This window comes from Phacochoerus africanus, chromosome 7 (assembly GCF_016906955.1).
Source record: "Phacochoerus africanus isolate WHEZ1 chromosome 7, ROS_Pafr_v1, whole genome shotgun sequence".
Taxonomy (NCBI): Eukaryota; Metazoa; Chordata; class Mammalia; order Artiodactyla; family Suidae; genus Phacochoerus; species Phacochoerus africanus.
The window spans coordinates 14,798,655-14,817,457 of NC_062550.1; the positions used below are offsets into that span (position 1 = coordinate 14,798,655).

Sequence of the window (18,803 nt, forward strand, 5' to 3'; positions counted from 1 at the left end):
GGCTCCTTGGCTCTCGCTAGTGTCTCTTGACAGCCTTTCTCAAACTTGGCACATCCGAGTATCACCTGGGAAGTTGTGAAGGCTACCTTTTTCCCCAGGCTCCACCCTCAGAGGTTGACGAATTGATCTGTGATGGGTCCCAGGCATAGGGCGTTTGAACGCCCAGGTGATTCTACCGTGCAGACAGTACTGGGAACCTAAGTTCTAGAATAATGGTTCTCGCCCATGAACAATACCAGAATCGCCTGGAGGGCATGCAAAGCCACAGACGGCCAGGCCTCACCTCCCAAGTTTCTGATTCAGTTGGTCTGGCTGGAGCCTAGAATATAGATTTATTTTTTAATTTTTAAAAAATTTTATTATTATTATTATTTTTTATGGCTGCACCCATGGCATATGGAGGTTCCCAGGCCAGGGATTAAATCAGAGCCGCAGCTGCAGCAATACCGGATACTTTAACCCACTGTGCCAGGCTGGGGATTGAACCCGCACCTGCCAGCGACTTGAGCCACTGTAGTCAGGTTCTTAAGCCACTGCTCCACAGTGGGAACTCCTAGAATATACATGTCTGACAAGTTCCCAGATGTGCTGATGCTGCTGGATGGGAGCCCAGACTTGGGAGAACCACTGTTCCAGAACCTTGCTGCTCAAGCTGAGACCTGGGCCAGCCGCAGAGGCTTGACCTGGGAGCTTGTCAGGCATGCAGAACCAGGGGCCACCCCCGGCCTGCTGAATCAGAGTCTGTGATGTGATTCACAGGCACGCTGGTGTTGGAGAGCCACTCCTTCTGGGTTCCTGCTTTCTTTGTGTTCTGGAGGGGTGAACGAAGGGAACGAATGACCCCTCCTCTAGAGCAGGAAGCAGACCTTGGGAGGATGGGTCCTGGATGCAAAGGCCCAGCATCCGTGCTGGCCACCCGCTCAGAGCGTCTGCAAAGACAGCCTCTCCCAGCTCAGTGCACAGGGTAAGCTCAGGCAGCAAGAGTGCGATGGATTACCTTTGCGTGGTTGTAAATATCCACACAGTTGTCAGTATTGATGCTCTTTGCGCAGATAATCTCACAGTGTCGCTGCAAAGCCTCCAGCTGGAAAAATTTAGCGGCAGACAGAAGCTAAAAAACCATAAAAAAAAAAAAGAGCCTATTAGAGGGAGACAGTAGGAAAGCAACGAGAAAAAAACCCTCATCTCCCACAGTGGTACCCAAGGTGACGACACTGGGAATAAAGTGTCGGTTGTCATGCTACAGCACGGAGGTTACACTAGAGGACGAAGACCCTGAGACCGTGTGGGAGATGGCGGAGGGCAGGGGGGGGGGTCTAAGTGAATCAATTCTGCATCTATTACAGCAGGAGGTCAAGCAAAACTGCCTAGAATTGTTCTGTCCAGAAATCAGGGTGAACGCTCTTATTTATTAACAAGATGGGTTATTATCCATGTGGCTCCCTCCCTCCACTCATCCAGGTCTCCCCACACAGATGTCACCTCCCGTCTCCTCCCTCCACCAGCATCTGGCCCCCTTCTCACACCAGACATGAAGTCATGCCTGCCGCCCTCCCCAGAGTCTGGGAAGGCAGGGACCTCTGTCCCTTTGCATCACCGCTGTGTCCGGCGCTGAGCACACACCTGGCCACAGGAGAGGCTGAACAGAGGCTCTGGGGAGGGGAAGAAAGGGCTGAGGCAAGAGTTCTAAGGGACTGCTTTTGGGAAAAGGACGTGGGGCCAGGGTGGGGATGGCCGGGTGTGGGGCTTTATATAAATTATAGCCCATTCTAATGTATCCGAGGGCTTCGTTCTACTTAAGAGACAAAGTCTGGGACTTTGCACACATCTGGCATTCTGAGTCACATGTACAAAGCCTGGCTTGGACATTTCATGCCATCAATGAAACACTGAACCCATGTACCCCCAGTGACAGACAGGAACACAAGCGAGGCCAGGGGAGCTGGGTGGGGAAGAGCAGGCTGAGTTCTGAGAGGGAGACAGGAGTCGGGAAGCCTCTGTAACTGGCTCTCAGCTTCTGCCTCAACGGACATGCTGAGGTTTGAAGAATGCTTTTAGATGATACAGTTCTCTGACAAATGACAAGGGAGAAATGGTCAAGGATACTTCCCGATGATGCTCCTTGAGTCCCAGCTGTGCCTCAGACTCTTCAGTAAATTTCCTTTACTCCACCCCCACCTAAAGCCAGTTAAAATGGGGTAGCACTCAGCTGCTCTTGAAATGGATCAGACTAGTGCACTCAGCCTTCTAGGGAGGGGCTCTGATGAGAAGCCCTTGGGAGAAAGGAGGCAGGCAGGACCCCAAAGCCTGCATCTAAATGAAAAGCCCACGTGTGCCACCCACTCAAGGACACAGAGGACTCCTTACCTCCATTATCTCATTGTTTTTGATGAGCAGTGACTCTGGGCCACCATAGTAGAGATACTGCATGACCAGCTGGAAGAAAGGAGACAGTGAGCAAAGGGTCAATGGCACACAGACACAATCATCATAAAGCCACCCAGTCGAAGCCTCAGGCTACGTGACACTCTGCATCCATGCCTCCCTGCCTGAGGACCCCTCCTGGGGTGGGGGTGGGGCACTCCCACTTGATCACTGCCTTTGCAGAGAAGCTCCATTTAAAAGTTTTATAGGCTGGGTATTTTTCCTTACAGCATGCTGCGATCTGTCTCCCCATGGTTCTCTCCCAGAGTCAAATTAAACAATTCTAAGCTCTGTTCCCTAGGACGGGTTTTTCCCATTTACAGTGGATAATTATGGGCTGTTCTCCCACCTCTCACCCCATCAGGCTGCCCAGAACTGCGGGACACATGGTGTGGCTTAATGACCCTGTTCCCCCTTGGATCATGGCCCAGTTTGACTAGAGACCTCTTGTTCACGTTCCAGCAGGTGACTCGGGGCCACCAAAGGACCACCTGTTCCTTATTACAACTCAGCCAGATCCAAGATGAAGCCATTGGGGGTCCATGATCTTAATGGTTCATTGATGGTGTGAACTGTCCAAGCCAGCCTTTGTACATGTGAGTCAGGATCCCCAGAGGGTGTGGAAAGTCCCAGAGCTTTGCAAACTGGTGTCCCTTAAGTGGAATGAAGCCCGCGGATGTGTTAGAATGGACTATCACTACCTCCCATGAGACTAAGTGTTCATTTCTTATATGGTGCGTGTGTATCCTTTCCAGTTGGCCACAGTCTCCACCACTCTCTGATGTCTACTGCCTGCCTGTATGAGACACTGATTCTACCTGCCTGGCCCTAAGGCACCTGTGTTGGAAAAATCTGTAGACTGTTTACATCCTATCTTTGGGTATTTATAAACTGAGCTGTTTGGACTGGGATGCCCTCTATGATCCCTTCAGACTCTGGTAATCTGTGACCAATACAGGGCAGTGGTTAAGAGCAAGGATTTTGGAGTTGGGCTGCCTCTGTTTCTGAGGTCTGCCTCAGTTTCTCAGATCTGGCTCTGTTGCTTGAAAGCTGGGTGACCTGGGAGTTCCCGCTGTGGCACAGTGGGCTAAGAATCGCTGCAGAGGCGTGGGCTCGATCCCAGGCCTGGTGCAATGGGTTAAAGGATCCGGTGTTGCCACAGCTGTGGCATAGGTTGCAACTGTGGCTCGGATTCAATCCCTGGCCCAGGAACTTTCATACAATGGGTACGGCCATTAAAAAAAAAAAAAAAAAAGATGGGTGATCTGAATTAAGTTAGACTCTCTGTGCCTCAGTTTCATCATCTGTAAAGTGGGGATAACATTACCTACCCCATGGGGTTGTGATGAGGATTGAATGAGTTAACATATGTAACAGGTGTAGCAGGGGCCTAGCAGGTACATGGCAAGAACTCTATAAATGTTAGCTTTTCAATTTCCTCTGTGGTTGGAAAATTTTTTTCCAGTAGTGCTTCTGCTATGTGCTGCCACTTTATTACTTGGGCCATTCAACTTCTTTTGTGACTGATCTCAATCGAGTATTGCATGTGTGTTTACAGCAATCGTTTTTCAGCTCATACAACTCAATACAAAAGAACAAACCAGCCAATCAAAAGTTGATTAGAAGACCTAAGTAAACATTTTTCAAAAGAAGATATATAGATGGCCAATAGGCACATGGAAAGATGCTCAACATGGCTAATTACTAGAGAAATGACAATCAAAACAATGAGGTACCACCCCACAACACTGGTCAGAGGGCTATTAATAAAAAGTCTACAAATAACAAATGCTGGAGAGGGTGTGGAGAAAAGGGAATGCTCCTATAGTATTGGTGGGAATGTAAATTGGTGCAGCCACTATGGAAAACAGTATGGAGATTCCTCAGAAAAACTAAAAACAGAGTTGCCATATGATCCAGCAATCCTGCTCCTGGGCATAGATCCAGAAAAAACTATAGTTTGAAAAGATACCTGCACCCCTATGTTCACAGCAGCACTATTTACAATAGCCAAGACATGGAAGCAACCTAAATGTCCATTGACAGATGAATTCATAAAGATGTGGTATATATATTCAATGGAATACTACTCAGCCATGAAAAAGAATACAATAATTCCATTTACAGCAACAGGGATGGACCTAGAGATTATCATCCTAAGTAAGTCAGACAGAAAAACAAATCAAATGATGTCACTTATATGTGGAATCTAAAAAATGACACAAATGAACTTATCTACAAAACAGAAAGACTCTCAGACTTGAACAAATTTATGGTTGCCAAAGAGGACAGATGGGGGAAGGGATAAATTAGGAGTTTGGCATTAGCAGATATAAATTGCTATATGTAAAATGATAAACAAACACCAAGGTCCTATTGTACTGCACAGGGAACTATATTCAATAACCCGTGACAAACTATGACAGAAAAGAATATGAAAAAGAATATGTATCTAAAACCGAGTCACTTTGCTATACAGCAGAAATTAACCCAAGACTGTAAATCAACCACGCTTCAATAAAAAGGATCATTATAAAAATGTACATATACAAATCATGTACAGTTTTCTTGAGATAAAGTTCATATAACAAAAAATGCTTTGATTTAACGTACACAGTTCAGTGGTTTTTAGTATATTGACATTGTTGTGCAACCATCACCTTAATCTAATTTTAGAACATTCTCAACACACCCAAGAGAAACCCTGTGCCCATTAGCAGTCTGTTTCCTCCTTGTGCCAGACCTGACAACCGCTATACTGGACATTTCATATAAGTGGAATCATACAACACATTCTCTTTCGTGTCTCACACTTTCACTTGGTGTGAGATTTTCGAGGTTCACCCTGTTGTCACAGATGTCCCTCCTTCACGGCTTTTATACTGCTGAACAATATCCCATTGTGTGGATGTACCACATTTTGTGTATCCATTCATCCGCCGATGGGTGTCTGGGTTATTTCCACTTTTTCGAGGTTATGAGTACTGCTGCCATGGATCGATTTACTTTTTCAGATCTCATCTGCCAGTCTGCCCTTTTCTCCTCCTCATCTTGACAGCATCTGCCTTTTATACTCTGATTGCTCCCAACCATTTGCCTTGATCGGAACCTACCACTGTCTCTTTCAGGCCTCTGCTTTTGCCCATGCTGTTCCCTCTGCTCGATGCCCTTCCTCTCTTCTCCAGCTGTTGAATGCTGGCCCCTCTTTTGGGATCCAGCTTAGGGGTCACCTCAGGCCGCCTTTTCTGATGTGCTTATTAGATCTCTTCGCTGTCCCCCATAACGCACTGGAGAGCGCATCGCCCCCAACGGCAGTGTTATTTCTTGCTGGAGTCTGAGGGCACGTGCCATGCCTTTTCCATCTCTACCTCCCCAGTGCCTGCGGCGGGCAGCACACGTTAATCAGAAACACGATTCCTCCCCTCCCTTGTTTGTTTGACCACTGGCCGCCTGCTGAGCGGTGGTGGCTGAGGCTTGGTGAAGTGGTAACGTAGCATTGTTTACCCTCCTCTCTCTCACCCTCAGGGGTCATGAGCATCTAAAATACCATGTTGGTATTTTAGATGTTGGGACCTTGGCTTTATTAAAATCCATGTATTCCCCGAGCACCTCTCTTTTATAAAGGCCAAACCAATAATAATAGCGGTAAGAACCGTAATAGTAACTGCCCCGAACACAGGGCCTCTCCAGTTACAAATCACCTCTCCATCACGTCGTCTCATTTCAAGGTTGGGCTGTTGACTGGAAATGCTGCTTTTTTCATAGATGGAGATCCTGGGGCTAATGGAATTTAAATTGGGCTGTGCTGCGCCACCCTCAGACTCAGCCAGCACAAGCCTTTCCTACGTGTGTGTGTCTGTGCGCGTGTGCATGTGTGAGAGAGAGAAATGGACCCTTGTTAGGTCAAAGCGCCTGTTGATGGAGTTGTTTTTCTTGGCAGCTGTCAACCTGCAATGAAGCGGGGTGTGAGCGGCGGCCGCAGCCTCAGCCGCATGGGGCTCTTGCCCGCATGTGACGTTAAGCGCAGTCTTGTGGAAAGGAAACCCCACGCCGTCTCATTTACCAAAATTCTCCTGTCAGCACCGAAGTGAAGTGAACAGACCCCTGGGAGCCTCCTTCTGGATCAGCGTCAGCCCTACTGGCCCCTTTCAAGCCACAAATGAGGCTTTTCTTCTTTTATGGGGCAGGGGCAGGCCCACAGGAAAGTCCCCGAGGTCTGCTTAATCTGCCCTGGCCGTTACCGTCACTCGAGGCAAGTGTGGCCGGGGAACCTTCCCCAGTCCAAAGCAATTACTGGCCTCTGGTTCCTCTGGGCCCTGCCTTCCCCCGTAGGTGTCTTATTCCACCACTCTTCACGGCAAACATTTATTGAGTGCCTACTGCAAGCCAGGCTCTGGTGACAGGAACCCCCCCAATTAGTCCCCGGCTCGATGGCATATGTGCCCCCTCCCTGAGCACTTGGAGAGCCTGGGCGGCTGGGCACAGTTCCCAGCGTCTAGCTCCTGCTCCAAACTCTAACAGGCCTTTCCTTGGGGCTGCATGATTTTCAGGTAGGGTCCAAGGCCCCACAGCAGGGAGGTGCTTAAGAGATCAGGTCTGAAACCCACACACCTACAGTCAATCAATCTTTGACAAAGGAGGCACGAATGTACAATGGGGGAAAGACAGACTCGTCAGCCAAGTGGTGGTGTGGAAAGCTGGACAGCCACGTGTAAATCAAGGAAGTTAGATCACACTTTCACACCTTACACAAACATAAACTCAAAATGGCTTATAGCCTTAAATGTAAGACATGATACCATAAAACTCCCAAAAGAGAACAAAGGCAAAATTTCTCTGACATCGACCGTACCCATGTGTTCTTAGGTTAACCTCCCAAGGCCATAGAAAAAAAAGCAAAAATAAACAAATGGGACCTAATCACACTTCTAAGCTTTTGCACAGCAAAGGAACCCATAAACAAAATGAGAAGACAACCTACAGACTGGGAGAAAATATTTGGAAGTGATGAGACCATCAAGAACTTCATTTCTAAAATATACAAATAGCTCATACAACTCAATAACTAAAAAAATACAACCTGATCAAAAAGTGGGCAGAAGACTCAAACAGACATTTCTCCACAAACAACATACAGATGGTCAGTGTGCTCATGAAAAGATGCTCATCATCTCTAATTATCAGGGAAATGAAAGTCAAAACTACCATAAGGTACCACCTCACACCTGTCAGAATGGCCATCATTAAAAAGTCTACAAATAACAAATGCAGCAGGGGGTGTGGAGAAAAGGGAACCCTCCTTCACTGTGGGTGGGAATGTAAATTGATGCAGCCACTATGGAAAACAAGATGGAGGTTCCTTAAAAAGCTCTTTTTTTGGTCTTTTTAGGGCTGCACTCTTGGCATATGGAAGTTCCCAGGCTAGAGGTGGAATGGGAGCTGTAGCTGCCGGCCTACGCCACAGCCACAGCAACACCAGATCTGAGCTGTGTCTGTGACCTATACCACAGTTCACGGCAACGCCAAATCCTTGCACCCATATCCTCAGGTATAGTGGTTGGGTTCTTCTTTATAGTAGTTGGGTTCTTTTACTGCAAAAATGAGAACTCTGGTTCCTTAAAATACTAAACATAGAGTTACCTTATGATTTAGCAATCCCACTCCTGGGCATACATCCAGACAAAATTATAATTCAAAAAGACATACGCAGTCCTATACATAATATCCAAGACCAAGAAGCAACCTAAATGTCAATCAACGGAGGACTGTCTAAAGAAGATGTGGTACATATATACAGTGGAATATTACTCAGCCATAAAAAAGAATTAAATAATGCCATTTGCAGCAACATGGATGGACCTAGAGATTATCATACTAAGCAAAGTAAATCAGAAAAAGACAAACATCATATGACATCACTTATAAGTGGAATCTAAAAAAAAGGATACACATGAACTTATTTACAGAAAAGAAACAGACTCACAGATAGAACGGATTTGTGGTTGCCAAGAGGGAAGAGGGTGAGGGAGGGATGGATTGGGAGTGTGGGATTAGCAGATGCAAACTATTATATATAGAATGGATAAACGACAAGGTCCTACTGTACAGCACAAGGAACTATATTCAATATCCTGTGATAAACCATAATGGAAAAAGAATATGAAAAACATTGTATATACAAGTTTCATGGAAACTTTCAGACCAATGGCTGCTACCATTCTGGAAAGGTCAGTGGGCACTTTGCTCTCAGTAGAAAATGCAGTCAGGGAAACAGGCACTTGGATGTCTGAGAGCGCGCTGACTCCCTGGCCCGCCTCCTCTCTGCTCCCTCACCCCAGTGGGATGGAACCCTGGCTGGATGGCACCAGGCTGGCCTTGTCCTTGGAAACCCCTTTCTGCCTTTCCGTAATGCACAGTTCAAAGTAATATATTATGCACGGCTTTGTGCTTAGCAGGGAGATAGTTTATCAGTTACGGATTAGAAAAATAACAACTCACTTAAATTTTGCCAAGTTGAACATTTCCTCATGTTGTCCTAGTTGCTCATCTCTCCAAGAACTCAAGACATAAAGGTGATGATGATTAACTTGTTAAAAATGGGGAATATGAGGCTCAGAGAACAGAGTGTTTTGCTCATGGTTATTCTGGAAGGATTCTTTATTTTGAGGTTTCAACATACCCAAAGGAATGCATCTCTAATGGTGGAAGGACAGGCACCTGGGTGGGCTTTAGCACTTTAGTGCGAGGGCAATTGACCAATCGCTCAGAGTTGCCCCTGCTGGACTTTGAGTCCCCAGGTCCCAGAACAGTATCCAGCACATAGTAGGTGCTTGATTAATGCTGAATGGATGGTAAATGGGCGGGGCAGTTGAGGATGGGGGCCAAGTGTACAGGAGACTGAGCTGATTCAGTACAGGGTACACAGGTGGAGGGTTGGGGGACCTGTTGTTGCCAGGCACCCACCAGCAGGGTTCCAGGCCACGGTGGGGGCTCACCTGAAAGATGGGGTACTTCACGTATCCGATCTCTATGCAGGTGCTGTCGTTCGTTGGTTTGCTGGAGAGGAGCGCTTTGAACCTGAATGAGAACCCACAAAGGGAGATGAGAAGGCCCACAAACACATCCACAGCTTGCAAGAAACTCGGCTCTCTGATGACAGGAACAGGAACGTCTTGTTTCCCCACCCCCTGCTCTGAAATACAATGACCTGTCCGTAGGTTTCTTAATTTAACGCCCCCCTTCTCATATGATACCATAATCCAATCTGAAGTTAAACTTCTATAGTTAAAACCAATGTTTGGAACTGGTAAATGATGTCTCAAACAGGTGGCTGGAAAAGAACAAATGCATTCTGAAACCCTGTTGACTTTGCAGGGCCCATCACAAAGGCTGCCTCTCTCATGGAACCCTTCCTGAGCTCAGGTGTGATGCTCCTCTAGGGCCCACGGAGCTCTCCGCCTCCCTCCTCCCACACAAACTCTGCTCCAAGAAGGCAGGGACTTCTGCCCTTTCTGTCTGGGCTGCATCCTCAGTGCCAGGCTGGAGCTGATGCATCATGGGTATGTAATCAACACCTGCTGACCACCTAACGACCTCCCTAAGCACGACCTTCTGTCTGGGGTTTTAAGTCTGTTCCCTCACCACAGACTAAATTAAGCTCCTTGTGGGCAGAGACACAGTCAATGGAACACAATGATACTCAATACATTTAGGAATAAGCTAAGATGTGCCTCTTTTTAAAAATGAAACTCTAGGAGTTCCCAGGATGGCACAATGGAAACAAATCCAACTAGGAACCATGAGGTTGCAGGTTCAATCCCTGGCCTCACTCAGTGGGTTAAGGATCCAGCATTGCTGTGAGCTTCAGTGTGGGTTGCAGACGTGGTTCGGATCTGGCATTGCTGTGGCTGTGGTGTAGGCCGGCAGCTGTAGCTCTGATTAGACCCCTAGCCTGGGAACCTCCATATGCCGCAAGTGAGGCCCTAAAAAGAAAAAAAAAAAGAAACTCTAAATTTGAAATACTTTTAGATTTTCAGAAGAGTTGTGAAGATAGTAAAGAGAGTTCCAGGATGCCCTTCATCCAGCTTCCCCCCACTGTTAACGTCATGGCACCTTTGTCCAAACGAAGACATTAACATTGGCACACTATTGGTCTGGTTTTTCTGTGGTGTCATAACTGAACACCACGTCAGGGACAGCATATTTTTCTTGCGGTGGCAAAGCAGACATCTGGAGTTTGTATTTGGTTTAGGGGTGACACGGGAGGTGTCAGGAAGCTTTTAGGAAACCAGGGCCCACTGGATGCACACATTCATTAGCAAACTGGAAGTGGTTCTGTTTCTGGATCCTGGTGTCCTTGCCCTTTGCTCCCCCCTCCCCACTGGCCGCCTGTTTCCTTCTCCTTGCAGCATCATTCTCTCCTCTGCCCAGCCTCACTGATCCCTGTTCACATCCTGGTATAATGTGGTTCTAAACAGTCAACTCCATCTCAAGTCAATTTGAAAGGAGGAGGAGGGGCCACAGCAGCACCGGCAGGAATGGTGTTACACAGTCGTCACCTCCAGAGTTCGGGAAAACCTGTGTATTTCAGGCGGCTTTGCCAAAGTTCCCTGATATCTGGAGCGCAGGCCTTTCAAGGCTGCAGCATGTGAGCTTTCAGGTTGTTCATGGCACGTGGGCTCCTGGATGAGGGAGCTACCCTCCAATCCACGCTCTGCTCATGAAGCTCTGCGCCTGGTACATGCACCGTCTGCCCTGAGGACTCACATCTTGTCTAAGCCACACAAAGGCTGCTGACTACGCTAGTGGCTGCCCTGTACTCTTTTTCCAAATTGTGATTAAAAAACATATAACATGGAAGTTCCCGTTGAGGTGCAGCAGAAATGAATCCGACTAGGAACCATAAGGATGCGGGTTCGATCCCTGGCCTCGCTCAATGGGTTAAGGATCTGGCGTTGCTGCGAGCTATGGTGTAGGTTGCAGATGTGGCTTGGGATCCTGTTGCTGTGGTTGTGGCAGAGGCGGGCAGCTGCAGCTCCGATTGGACCCCTAGCCTGGGAACTTCCATAGGCTGCAGGTGCAGCTCTAAAAAGCAACCGCCCCCCCAGACAAAAAAAACCCTCAAAAACCAAAACAAAACAAAAAAACAAAACGTACTGTCTTAATCACTTTTAAGTAATGTTAAAACAGTAATGCTCATGTGAAGTATTTTCGCATCGTCATGCGATCCGTCTTCAGGACTTAGCCTGTTCTCATTAAACAGCTCCCCATTCTCCTCCCCCAGCCCCAGTCCCAGCCCCACCCTTCTACTTGCTGTCTTTATGAAGTCAACCGGCCTAGGTTCAAGTCCATATAAAGGGAATCATACAGTATTTGTCTTTTTGTGACAGGTGTATTTCACTTCGTATAACATCCTCAAGTCCATTCGTGCTGTAGCATGTGTCGGAACTGCCTTCCTTTCTAAGGCTGAAAATGTATGTAGACACTACCATCTTCCATCCATCCCTCCACTGAGGGACTTCTGAGCGGTTTCCACATGTTGTCTTTGGGAATCATGCTGCCTGAATGCAGGTGCATAAATGCCCCGGACCCTTGGATGCTTAGTTTTGAGAAGAGAACCTGCCAGTTCGATGACAATACCACCCAAATTGAATTTCCCAGAACAGTTATGGCAATAACCCTCATAATTCAGTGCTTTCGAAACTGATGACACATACCTTGGAGAGGCTGTAAATAACAGCACCTTGTGAGCATAGAACGGTCTTCCTTCCACCAGAAAGGTAACATCTGACATTTCTTTATTGTTAAGGAAATGAGGATCTGAAACAGGAGAAGGAGAGGAGGGTGGCTTTAGTGGAGAGAAGGGTGAGGTTTGGATTCCTCTTTTGGAAAGTGTCAACAAGAGAGGCTGTGGTGATAAAATACTCATTGGAGAGACAGTAACCAAATGACCTTTCTTTTTATGCCTGCACCTGTGGCACATGGGAGTTCCGAGGCTAGGGTTGAATCAGAGCTGCAGCTGCCAGCCTCCACCACAGCCCCAGCGACACTAGATCTGAGCTGTATCTGCCACCTACGCTGCAGCTTGTGGCAATGCCAGATCCTTAACACACTGAGCGAGGTCAGAGATTGAACCCTCATCCTTACCGACACCATGCTGGGTTCTTAACCCACTGAGCCACAATGGGAACTCCAGAAATTTGATTTTTCACAGGAAATCTTCATAGCTTATTTGTGATTAAAAGTAGCATGTCCCATTAGAAGACTCGCCTCCAGCCCAGATCAGATGACTGTCAGATATGGAAGGTGACTGACTATCCACCTACCTGGCCTCAAAGAAGGCTACCCACCCACTTCACTCCTTCCCCAGCCCAGAGCCTGCCTCATGGCAGTGGTTCTGAAGAGCTGCCTCCGGCTGCTGTGTTCCAGGTGATTCGAGATCCAAGCCCTTCGCTCAGGGTAGAGGCAAAAGAGCCAGTTCCCTGCCCTCATCTCGAAGAATAAAGAAGTTGTATAACTGGTACTCTAGTACTTACAGAGCATGCAGGATGTGCCAGGCACCATGTAAGCTGGCACTTACACCTCATTCATTCCTGGGAGAGGGGGACCCCTGTGAGGTGTGTGATGGGGGACACTGAGGTCCAGAAGTTACAGTGACTTGGTGCAGCGAGTGGCAAGTGGAGAAGCCAGGATGTGAACTCAGACATTCTGACTTGAGGGCACTTGTGTTGCTAAGCCCTGGGATCCTCCCATTTGTCTGTCATTTTAGCCATTTTTCCTGGGGCTAAGGAAGGTGTCACTTTGTCCTCCTCTAGACCTTTCCATGTCGCTCGGAAAATCCACCAACACTCCTATGGACTCCTACCCCCACCTGGCTCCACCCCATTCAGTTTTTAAGTCAGGCTCCTGGCCTGGCCCCTGGTCTAGACTCTGCTGTATCTTGGACTGAGAATTTGCCTTCCTGGCTGGTTCTCCTCACTCAGCCCCTGTGCCACCCGAGGTGGTCCTGGGGGCTTCGCCTCATATTTCTCTGTCAGTACACATAAGCCACTTCATCATGTCCCATTAGAACAAGTTTTAATTTAAAACACATCGAAAAAGCATAAAAAGTCAATCATCCGGAACCCCACAATTGTTAAAATTTTTCATTAAAGAAATCCAACAAAGGAGTTCCTGTTGTGGCTTATGTGTACTGTGGAAATGAATCTGACTAGCATCCACGAGGATGCAGGTTGAATCCTTGGCCTCGCTCAGTGGGTTAAGGATCTGGCATTGCCATGAGCTGTGGTGTAGGTTGCAAATACAGCTTGGATCCTGTGTTGCTGTGGCTGTGGTGTAAGCCAGCAGCTACAGCTCTGACTCAACCCCTAGCCTGGAAACCTCCCTATGCTGCAGGTGTGGCCCTAAAATGATTAAAAAAAAAAAAAAAAAATCCAACAAAAAGCAAGCTTCTGAAACTATCCAGGTAAAGGGACCAGAGGCTCAGGGGAAGGCCCCAGAGTTGACTAACTCTCTCTTTTCCACTTGCTTTGAAGCTATTACCCGTGTGGAGTGACCTGCTCCCTCTTCTCAGCAACCTGCCTCCCTCTTGCCCTATCTTTCTCACTCTCACTGTCCATGCCCAACTAGCCCCCACTCCCACTCCCCAAACTGCTAATATCTCTGGCCTTCAGCTCTTCTTACCATCCTCTCCCAGAGTTCATTGTGAGGGAAGAGGACAATGTACTTTCAAAAAGTCAGGTACGTGCTCTTCAATTTGCCATAGTCCTCACCTCTCTCTATTGTCTTACACCAAACCCATTTCATTCATTTATATGACCTGCCTGGCCCAAAAGAGATGCTAGTTTGGGATCTTTGTCTCTATTCACTCTTATCTTTCCTTTAAAGTCCCTAAGGAGCTTCTATTTGGCCACCTTTAGTTATGATAGCTTGAAGTGCTACACTGAAGCTACAAAATACAATATGCTCCATTTTCCACTTATTAATAATGATATCATGCCCCTTTTCTTTCATATTATAAGCATGGAGCCTCTGCAGCCTGCCTTTCTTGTCTTGGTGTTAACAGAAGAATTCCAAGTGTGGCCTGAAAACCAGGCCCTTTTAATTGCTGGTGCACGAAATCCAGAAGGGAAAAAAAATGTTCCCTTCTATTCTACAGCTACAGCAAAGTAGATTTTATGCTGTGTCATTGAAACAGACCTTGCAAATGTTTGCTTTAACAAGGGCACCTTGTAAGGTGCCAGATGTCAGATTATTGCTCTGTCCTGGACATGTAACTTCAGTCTCAAGTCTGCTAATTTGATTGATCCTTATAATTTGTTGCCCTGATAATATTTTAATTAACACCTGTTTTCTACCAGGTAGAACTACTTGCAGTTCTGGTATATTCTAGTTTGTCCATGTGAATTGGCATAAAGAAAACCAGACAAGTGAACTGCTTAAGTTTTTCATTTTAGCACCAAAGTTGTATCATTTATCTTAACAGGTTATTCATGACAGGAACAAACATGCTTTAAGACAGTTCCATGAATTCAGCCTTTTCACTAATTTAAACTAGCTAATCTGTTCCAGAAGTAGGGGTTTTAGGAGTTCCCACTGTGGCACAGTAGGTTAAGAATCCTACTGCAATGATTCAGGTTGCTGCAGAGGTGCGGGTTTAATCCCTGGCCAGGCACAGTAGGTTAAGGATCTGGCGTTGCCGCAGCTGCAGTATAGGTCACAGCTGAGGCTTGGATTCAGTTCGTGGCCTGGGGACTTCCATATGCCATGGGTGTGACCATAAAATAATAAAGCAAGAGGAGTTTTGCTAAAAGGTAGAATTTTTCAGATACTTCCACTTCTCCGATGGTTCCCAGTTTTACAGGAAAAGGACATAGGAAGTAAGAAAGTCCCCAACCTTCATGGGGAAGGGAATCCTTTATCTTTAATATTTTATATCACCCCAGGCAGCAGAGAGACAGGCTCTTGCAACAGAATGCTCATGTTTCTGGCTTCAAGGCAGCTGGGTACTTGCCTTTTTTTCCAGGCTGATCAACCAGGTTGCAAGTTGACCTGGGATCCTCCGAATGAAACCAGTGCCTGATGGAGAGGTTTCTTCTGGAAAATCCCAGAATCTAGGACTGCAGAATGATGGGATTATGGCTTTGGGGGGGGGGGGGAACCTGGCTTCAAGCTCCAGCTCCACCTGACCTGATGCTGGAGGCTCTACAGAGCCTACCTTTTTTCGCTGTGTGTGACATGGGTGACACTGCTTGCCTCCTGGTGGCCAGAGGACTGTTTGAGAGGGGCTAGGTCAGCGGCTCGGTGGGGCCGGCTCAGTGCAAGTGTTCAAGAGGATAAAGCAGTGACTGCAGCTACCCTGATGGGATTTCAGGGCGTCGGGACGCCTCAGCGCAGGTCTGTTTCCCCCGCACATGCGCATGCGTGCGTGTGTATGAAGCACAGGAAGGAAGCGACTGTTGCTTGACTCTCCTTCCAGTTCCGTGCAGGACTTCCATTAGGGGGACCCTGCTGGCCTGTCCCCTGCTTTTTCCATCTCAGGGCGGAGGGACTCCCTAGAGGGGAGGCTATGGGAGGGCAGCCAGTGCATGAGCTTGGGAGGCCTTGGGCCGCCTGTCACTGCCTATGACTGCAGGAGAAAGGCACTCAGTTGGAGGGACGAGCTACTGGCAAGTCCCCTTGTCCACATCCCCAAGACCATTTGCTCTCCAAACGGTGTAATCACATAATAAAGGTGGAATCCTGATCTCCACCTGCCTCACTCCTGTATCCATCTTGTCTGTCCTCCGAAACGCCTGCCTTGTTTTCTTCTTTTTGTTTTCGTCTTTTTAGGCCCACATCTGTGGCATATGGAAGTTCCCAGGCTAGGGGTCGAATTGGAGCTGCAGATACAGCCACAGCAACGTGGGATCCAAGCTGCCTCTGCGACCTACACCACAGCTCACCACAAGGGCGGATCCTTAATCCACTGAGCGAGGTCTGGGATCAAAACCGCATCCTCATGGACACCAGTCAGGTTCATGACCGCTGAGCCACAACAGGAACTCTCCCACCTCCCTCCTGTCCTTAAATCACAAAGCCACAGTGCCGCGCGAGCGCAGGACCCGGGAAGGGTGGACTCACCCAGGCGTGAGGTCTGTTTCCGTTTGATCTCCGTGAGCTTGGGGATGGGGTAGGGCCCGTAGCAGTGAGTGAAGATGACACACAGTTGCTGGCTGATCACTTCGTTCTGTGGAAAAGAAAGACTGGCTGACATTGCGAGGGCTTCATCGAAGCCGCTGTGCAAGATCGGGTCCCCTGCCCCTCCCAGGAGAGAGGAGCCCACAGAACTACTGCAGGTTCCAAGGGACATTCCTGGACATCACACATTCACTTTGCCCAACAGGCCCTGGACTTGCTTGCTCTGTGTGTCCACTGTCATTAATGGCAGGTTCACTGGTGGAAGTTTAATTTGTAATTAAATCCTTTTTCGCTCCGGTCATCTCTTTACTCTCCAATGGAAAGCAAGTTTTGTAACTCACAGAATGGAAAAAAAGTTTCCACCCCCCCACACCTTTATTAATACTCCAAAATTCCGGCAGCAGCTAATTATCCTGCAACTAGCAGCAGGAAGCCCTTTTGGTCCTGTGCCTGTGCTCTCCATTAGTGAGACACAAATGCCCCTGATTTGGCTTTTTTCTTTATTTGATTCTGGTGCTGAGGCATTTCCGGAGCCAGGAGTGCTCCGCTGAATCACTTTCTCCAAAAAGAAAAAGTGCATGTGTGGGGACATAGTTCTGCGATGCAAAAACTTCAGCTGCCCCAGTTGCTCAGGGAGCCTGTTTGGGATCAGCCTCCATCCTTCTCGTTTTTCCTCCTTTCCCAAAGGGTCCCATGCTATTCATTAATCTCCCTCTACCTGCAGGTGTGCGGGAGCGAAGCCAGGAATCACAGCATTTGGATGCTTTTCATTGGGTGGAGGGGGGTTGAAACTAGGGGCTAAAAACAGTGTTTAATAGACATTTACCATATGTTAGGGAAAGTAGGTTACAACACAGTTTGTACCATGTATTTTTGGAAATAAAATCCTACCTATATATTTGCGTTGACAGGTATATATAGAAAAAGGTCTAGAAGAATAGAGTAGCTACCTTTGGGTTTGGTTATGATGTTTTTGCTTTTTATCTATATTTTCTATAACAAACAAGTGTTGCTTTGGTAATGAAAATAATAAAAGTTATCTCTGATTTTAAAACATAGGTTTGAGACTACTAACGACGCCAGTGTTCACGCTACTCTTGAATCTACCGTGGTCCTGAAAGCGAGGGATTACAGCTCAATGTACAGGACAACATCTGACCCTTTGATGCAAGTGGATGAGATCCTAAAAGCCACCGTGTCACCTCAGACAGGTGTCACGGAGGACCAGTCATATTAATAGGACAGAAGAGGGAATTCTGCTTTCAAAGATGACGCCTTATCACCAAAAGGTGTTACTTGTTTCTCTCACTTCACACTCACAGTGTGGCCGTCTCATGGCTCCAGCAGTGGTTCTCAAAGTGTGGTCCTTAGATCAGCAGCATCAGCATCACCTGGGAGCTTGTTAGGAAGCCACATCCTCAGGTCCCATCCCAGACTTCTGACTCAGAAACGCTGGGGATGGGACCCAGCAATCCATAGTTTAACAGGTTTTCTGATGCTCTCCTGGGTTTGAGAAGCCCAAGTTTCATGTACTGAAATGCTACCTTGAGTGTGACCTGGGCTGGGGACTGTAAATTTGTTTCCTCTCGTCTGAAGCTTGGCCACACAAATGAGTTCCATCATCCCGCAACAGCCATGTTGCCTGGAAGCTTGAGAGAAATGCAGACTCTCTCCCTAGGCCCACTGAGTCAGCATCCGCGTTAACCCACTCTGCAGGTGACTCCCAGGCACACTAATGCTGGAGAAGCCCTGGGTGGCAGGTAGAATTGTGGCCCCTAGAAGACTACATGTCCGAATACCTGGAGCTGTGAATGTCCTGAGATGCCACACTGTGAGTATCTTTCAGGGCAAAAGGGACTTGCAGGAGTCATTGAGGTCACTAACTAAATGACCTTAAAAGGGGGCGAGTACTTTGGATTATCTGTGTGGGCCCAGTGTAATCACATGAGCCTTTAAAATTAGAGGCAGGAGAGGAATTCAGAAGGGATAGGGGAGAAGATGAAGATGAAGCCTGAGAAGGACTTGAAAACACTGGGGGCCACATTGTGAGCTCGAGAGGGAATGCAGGCCCCTGACACTAGGAATGAAATGACCCCCCAGCTGACCCCCAGTAAGGAAATGGGACCTCAGTCCTACAACCACAGGAACTAAATTCTATCCAAACCTGAATGAGCTTGCAACTGGATTCTTCCAGAGTCTCC

The 18,803-nt window shown here is 47.6% G+C and overlaps 1 protein-coding gene across 3 annotated transcripts in view; it reads right to left on the minus strand.

Moving 5' to 3' along the window:
• Nucleotides 1-18,803, minus strand: part of ABTB3 (ankyrin repeat and BTB domain containing 3) — a 316,107-nt gene that overhangs the window by 7,834 nt on the left and 289,470 nt on the right. For 2 of the 3 annotated variants that reach the window (XM_047786462.1, XM_047786461.1), the window contains 5 exons: nt 16,546-16,651; nt 12,141-12,243; nt 9,420-9,501; nt 2,368-2,436; nt 998-1,111 (listed from right to left, as the gene is read on the minus strand). In XM_047786462.1, coding sequence (XP_047642418.1) covers nt 998-1,111; nt 2,368-2,436; nt 9,420-9,501; nt 12,141-12,243; nt 16,546-16,651 — 474 coding nt within the window. Of the gene's footprint in view, nt 1-997; nt 1,112-2,367; nt 2,437-8,922; nt 8,983-9,419; nt 9,502-12,140; nt 12,244-16,545; nt 16,652-18,803 lie in introns of those variants that run through there. The other variant, XM_047786463.1, reaches the window with a different exon arrangement.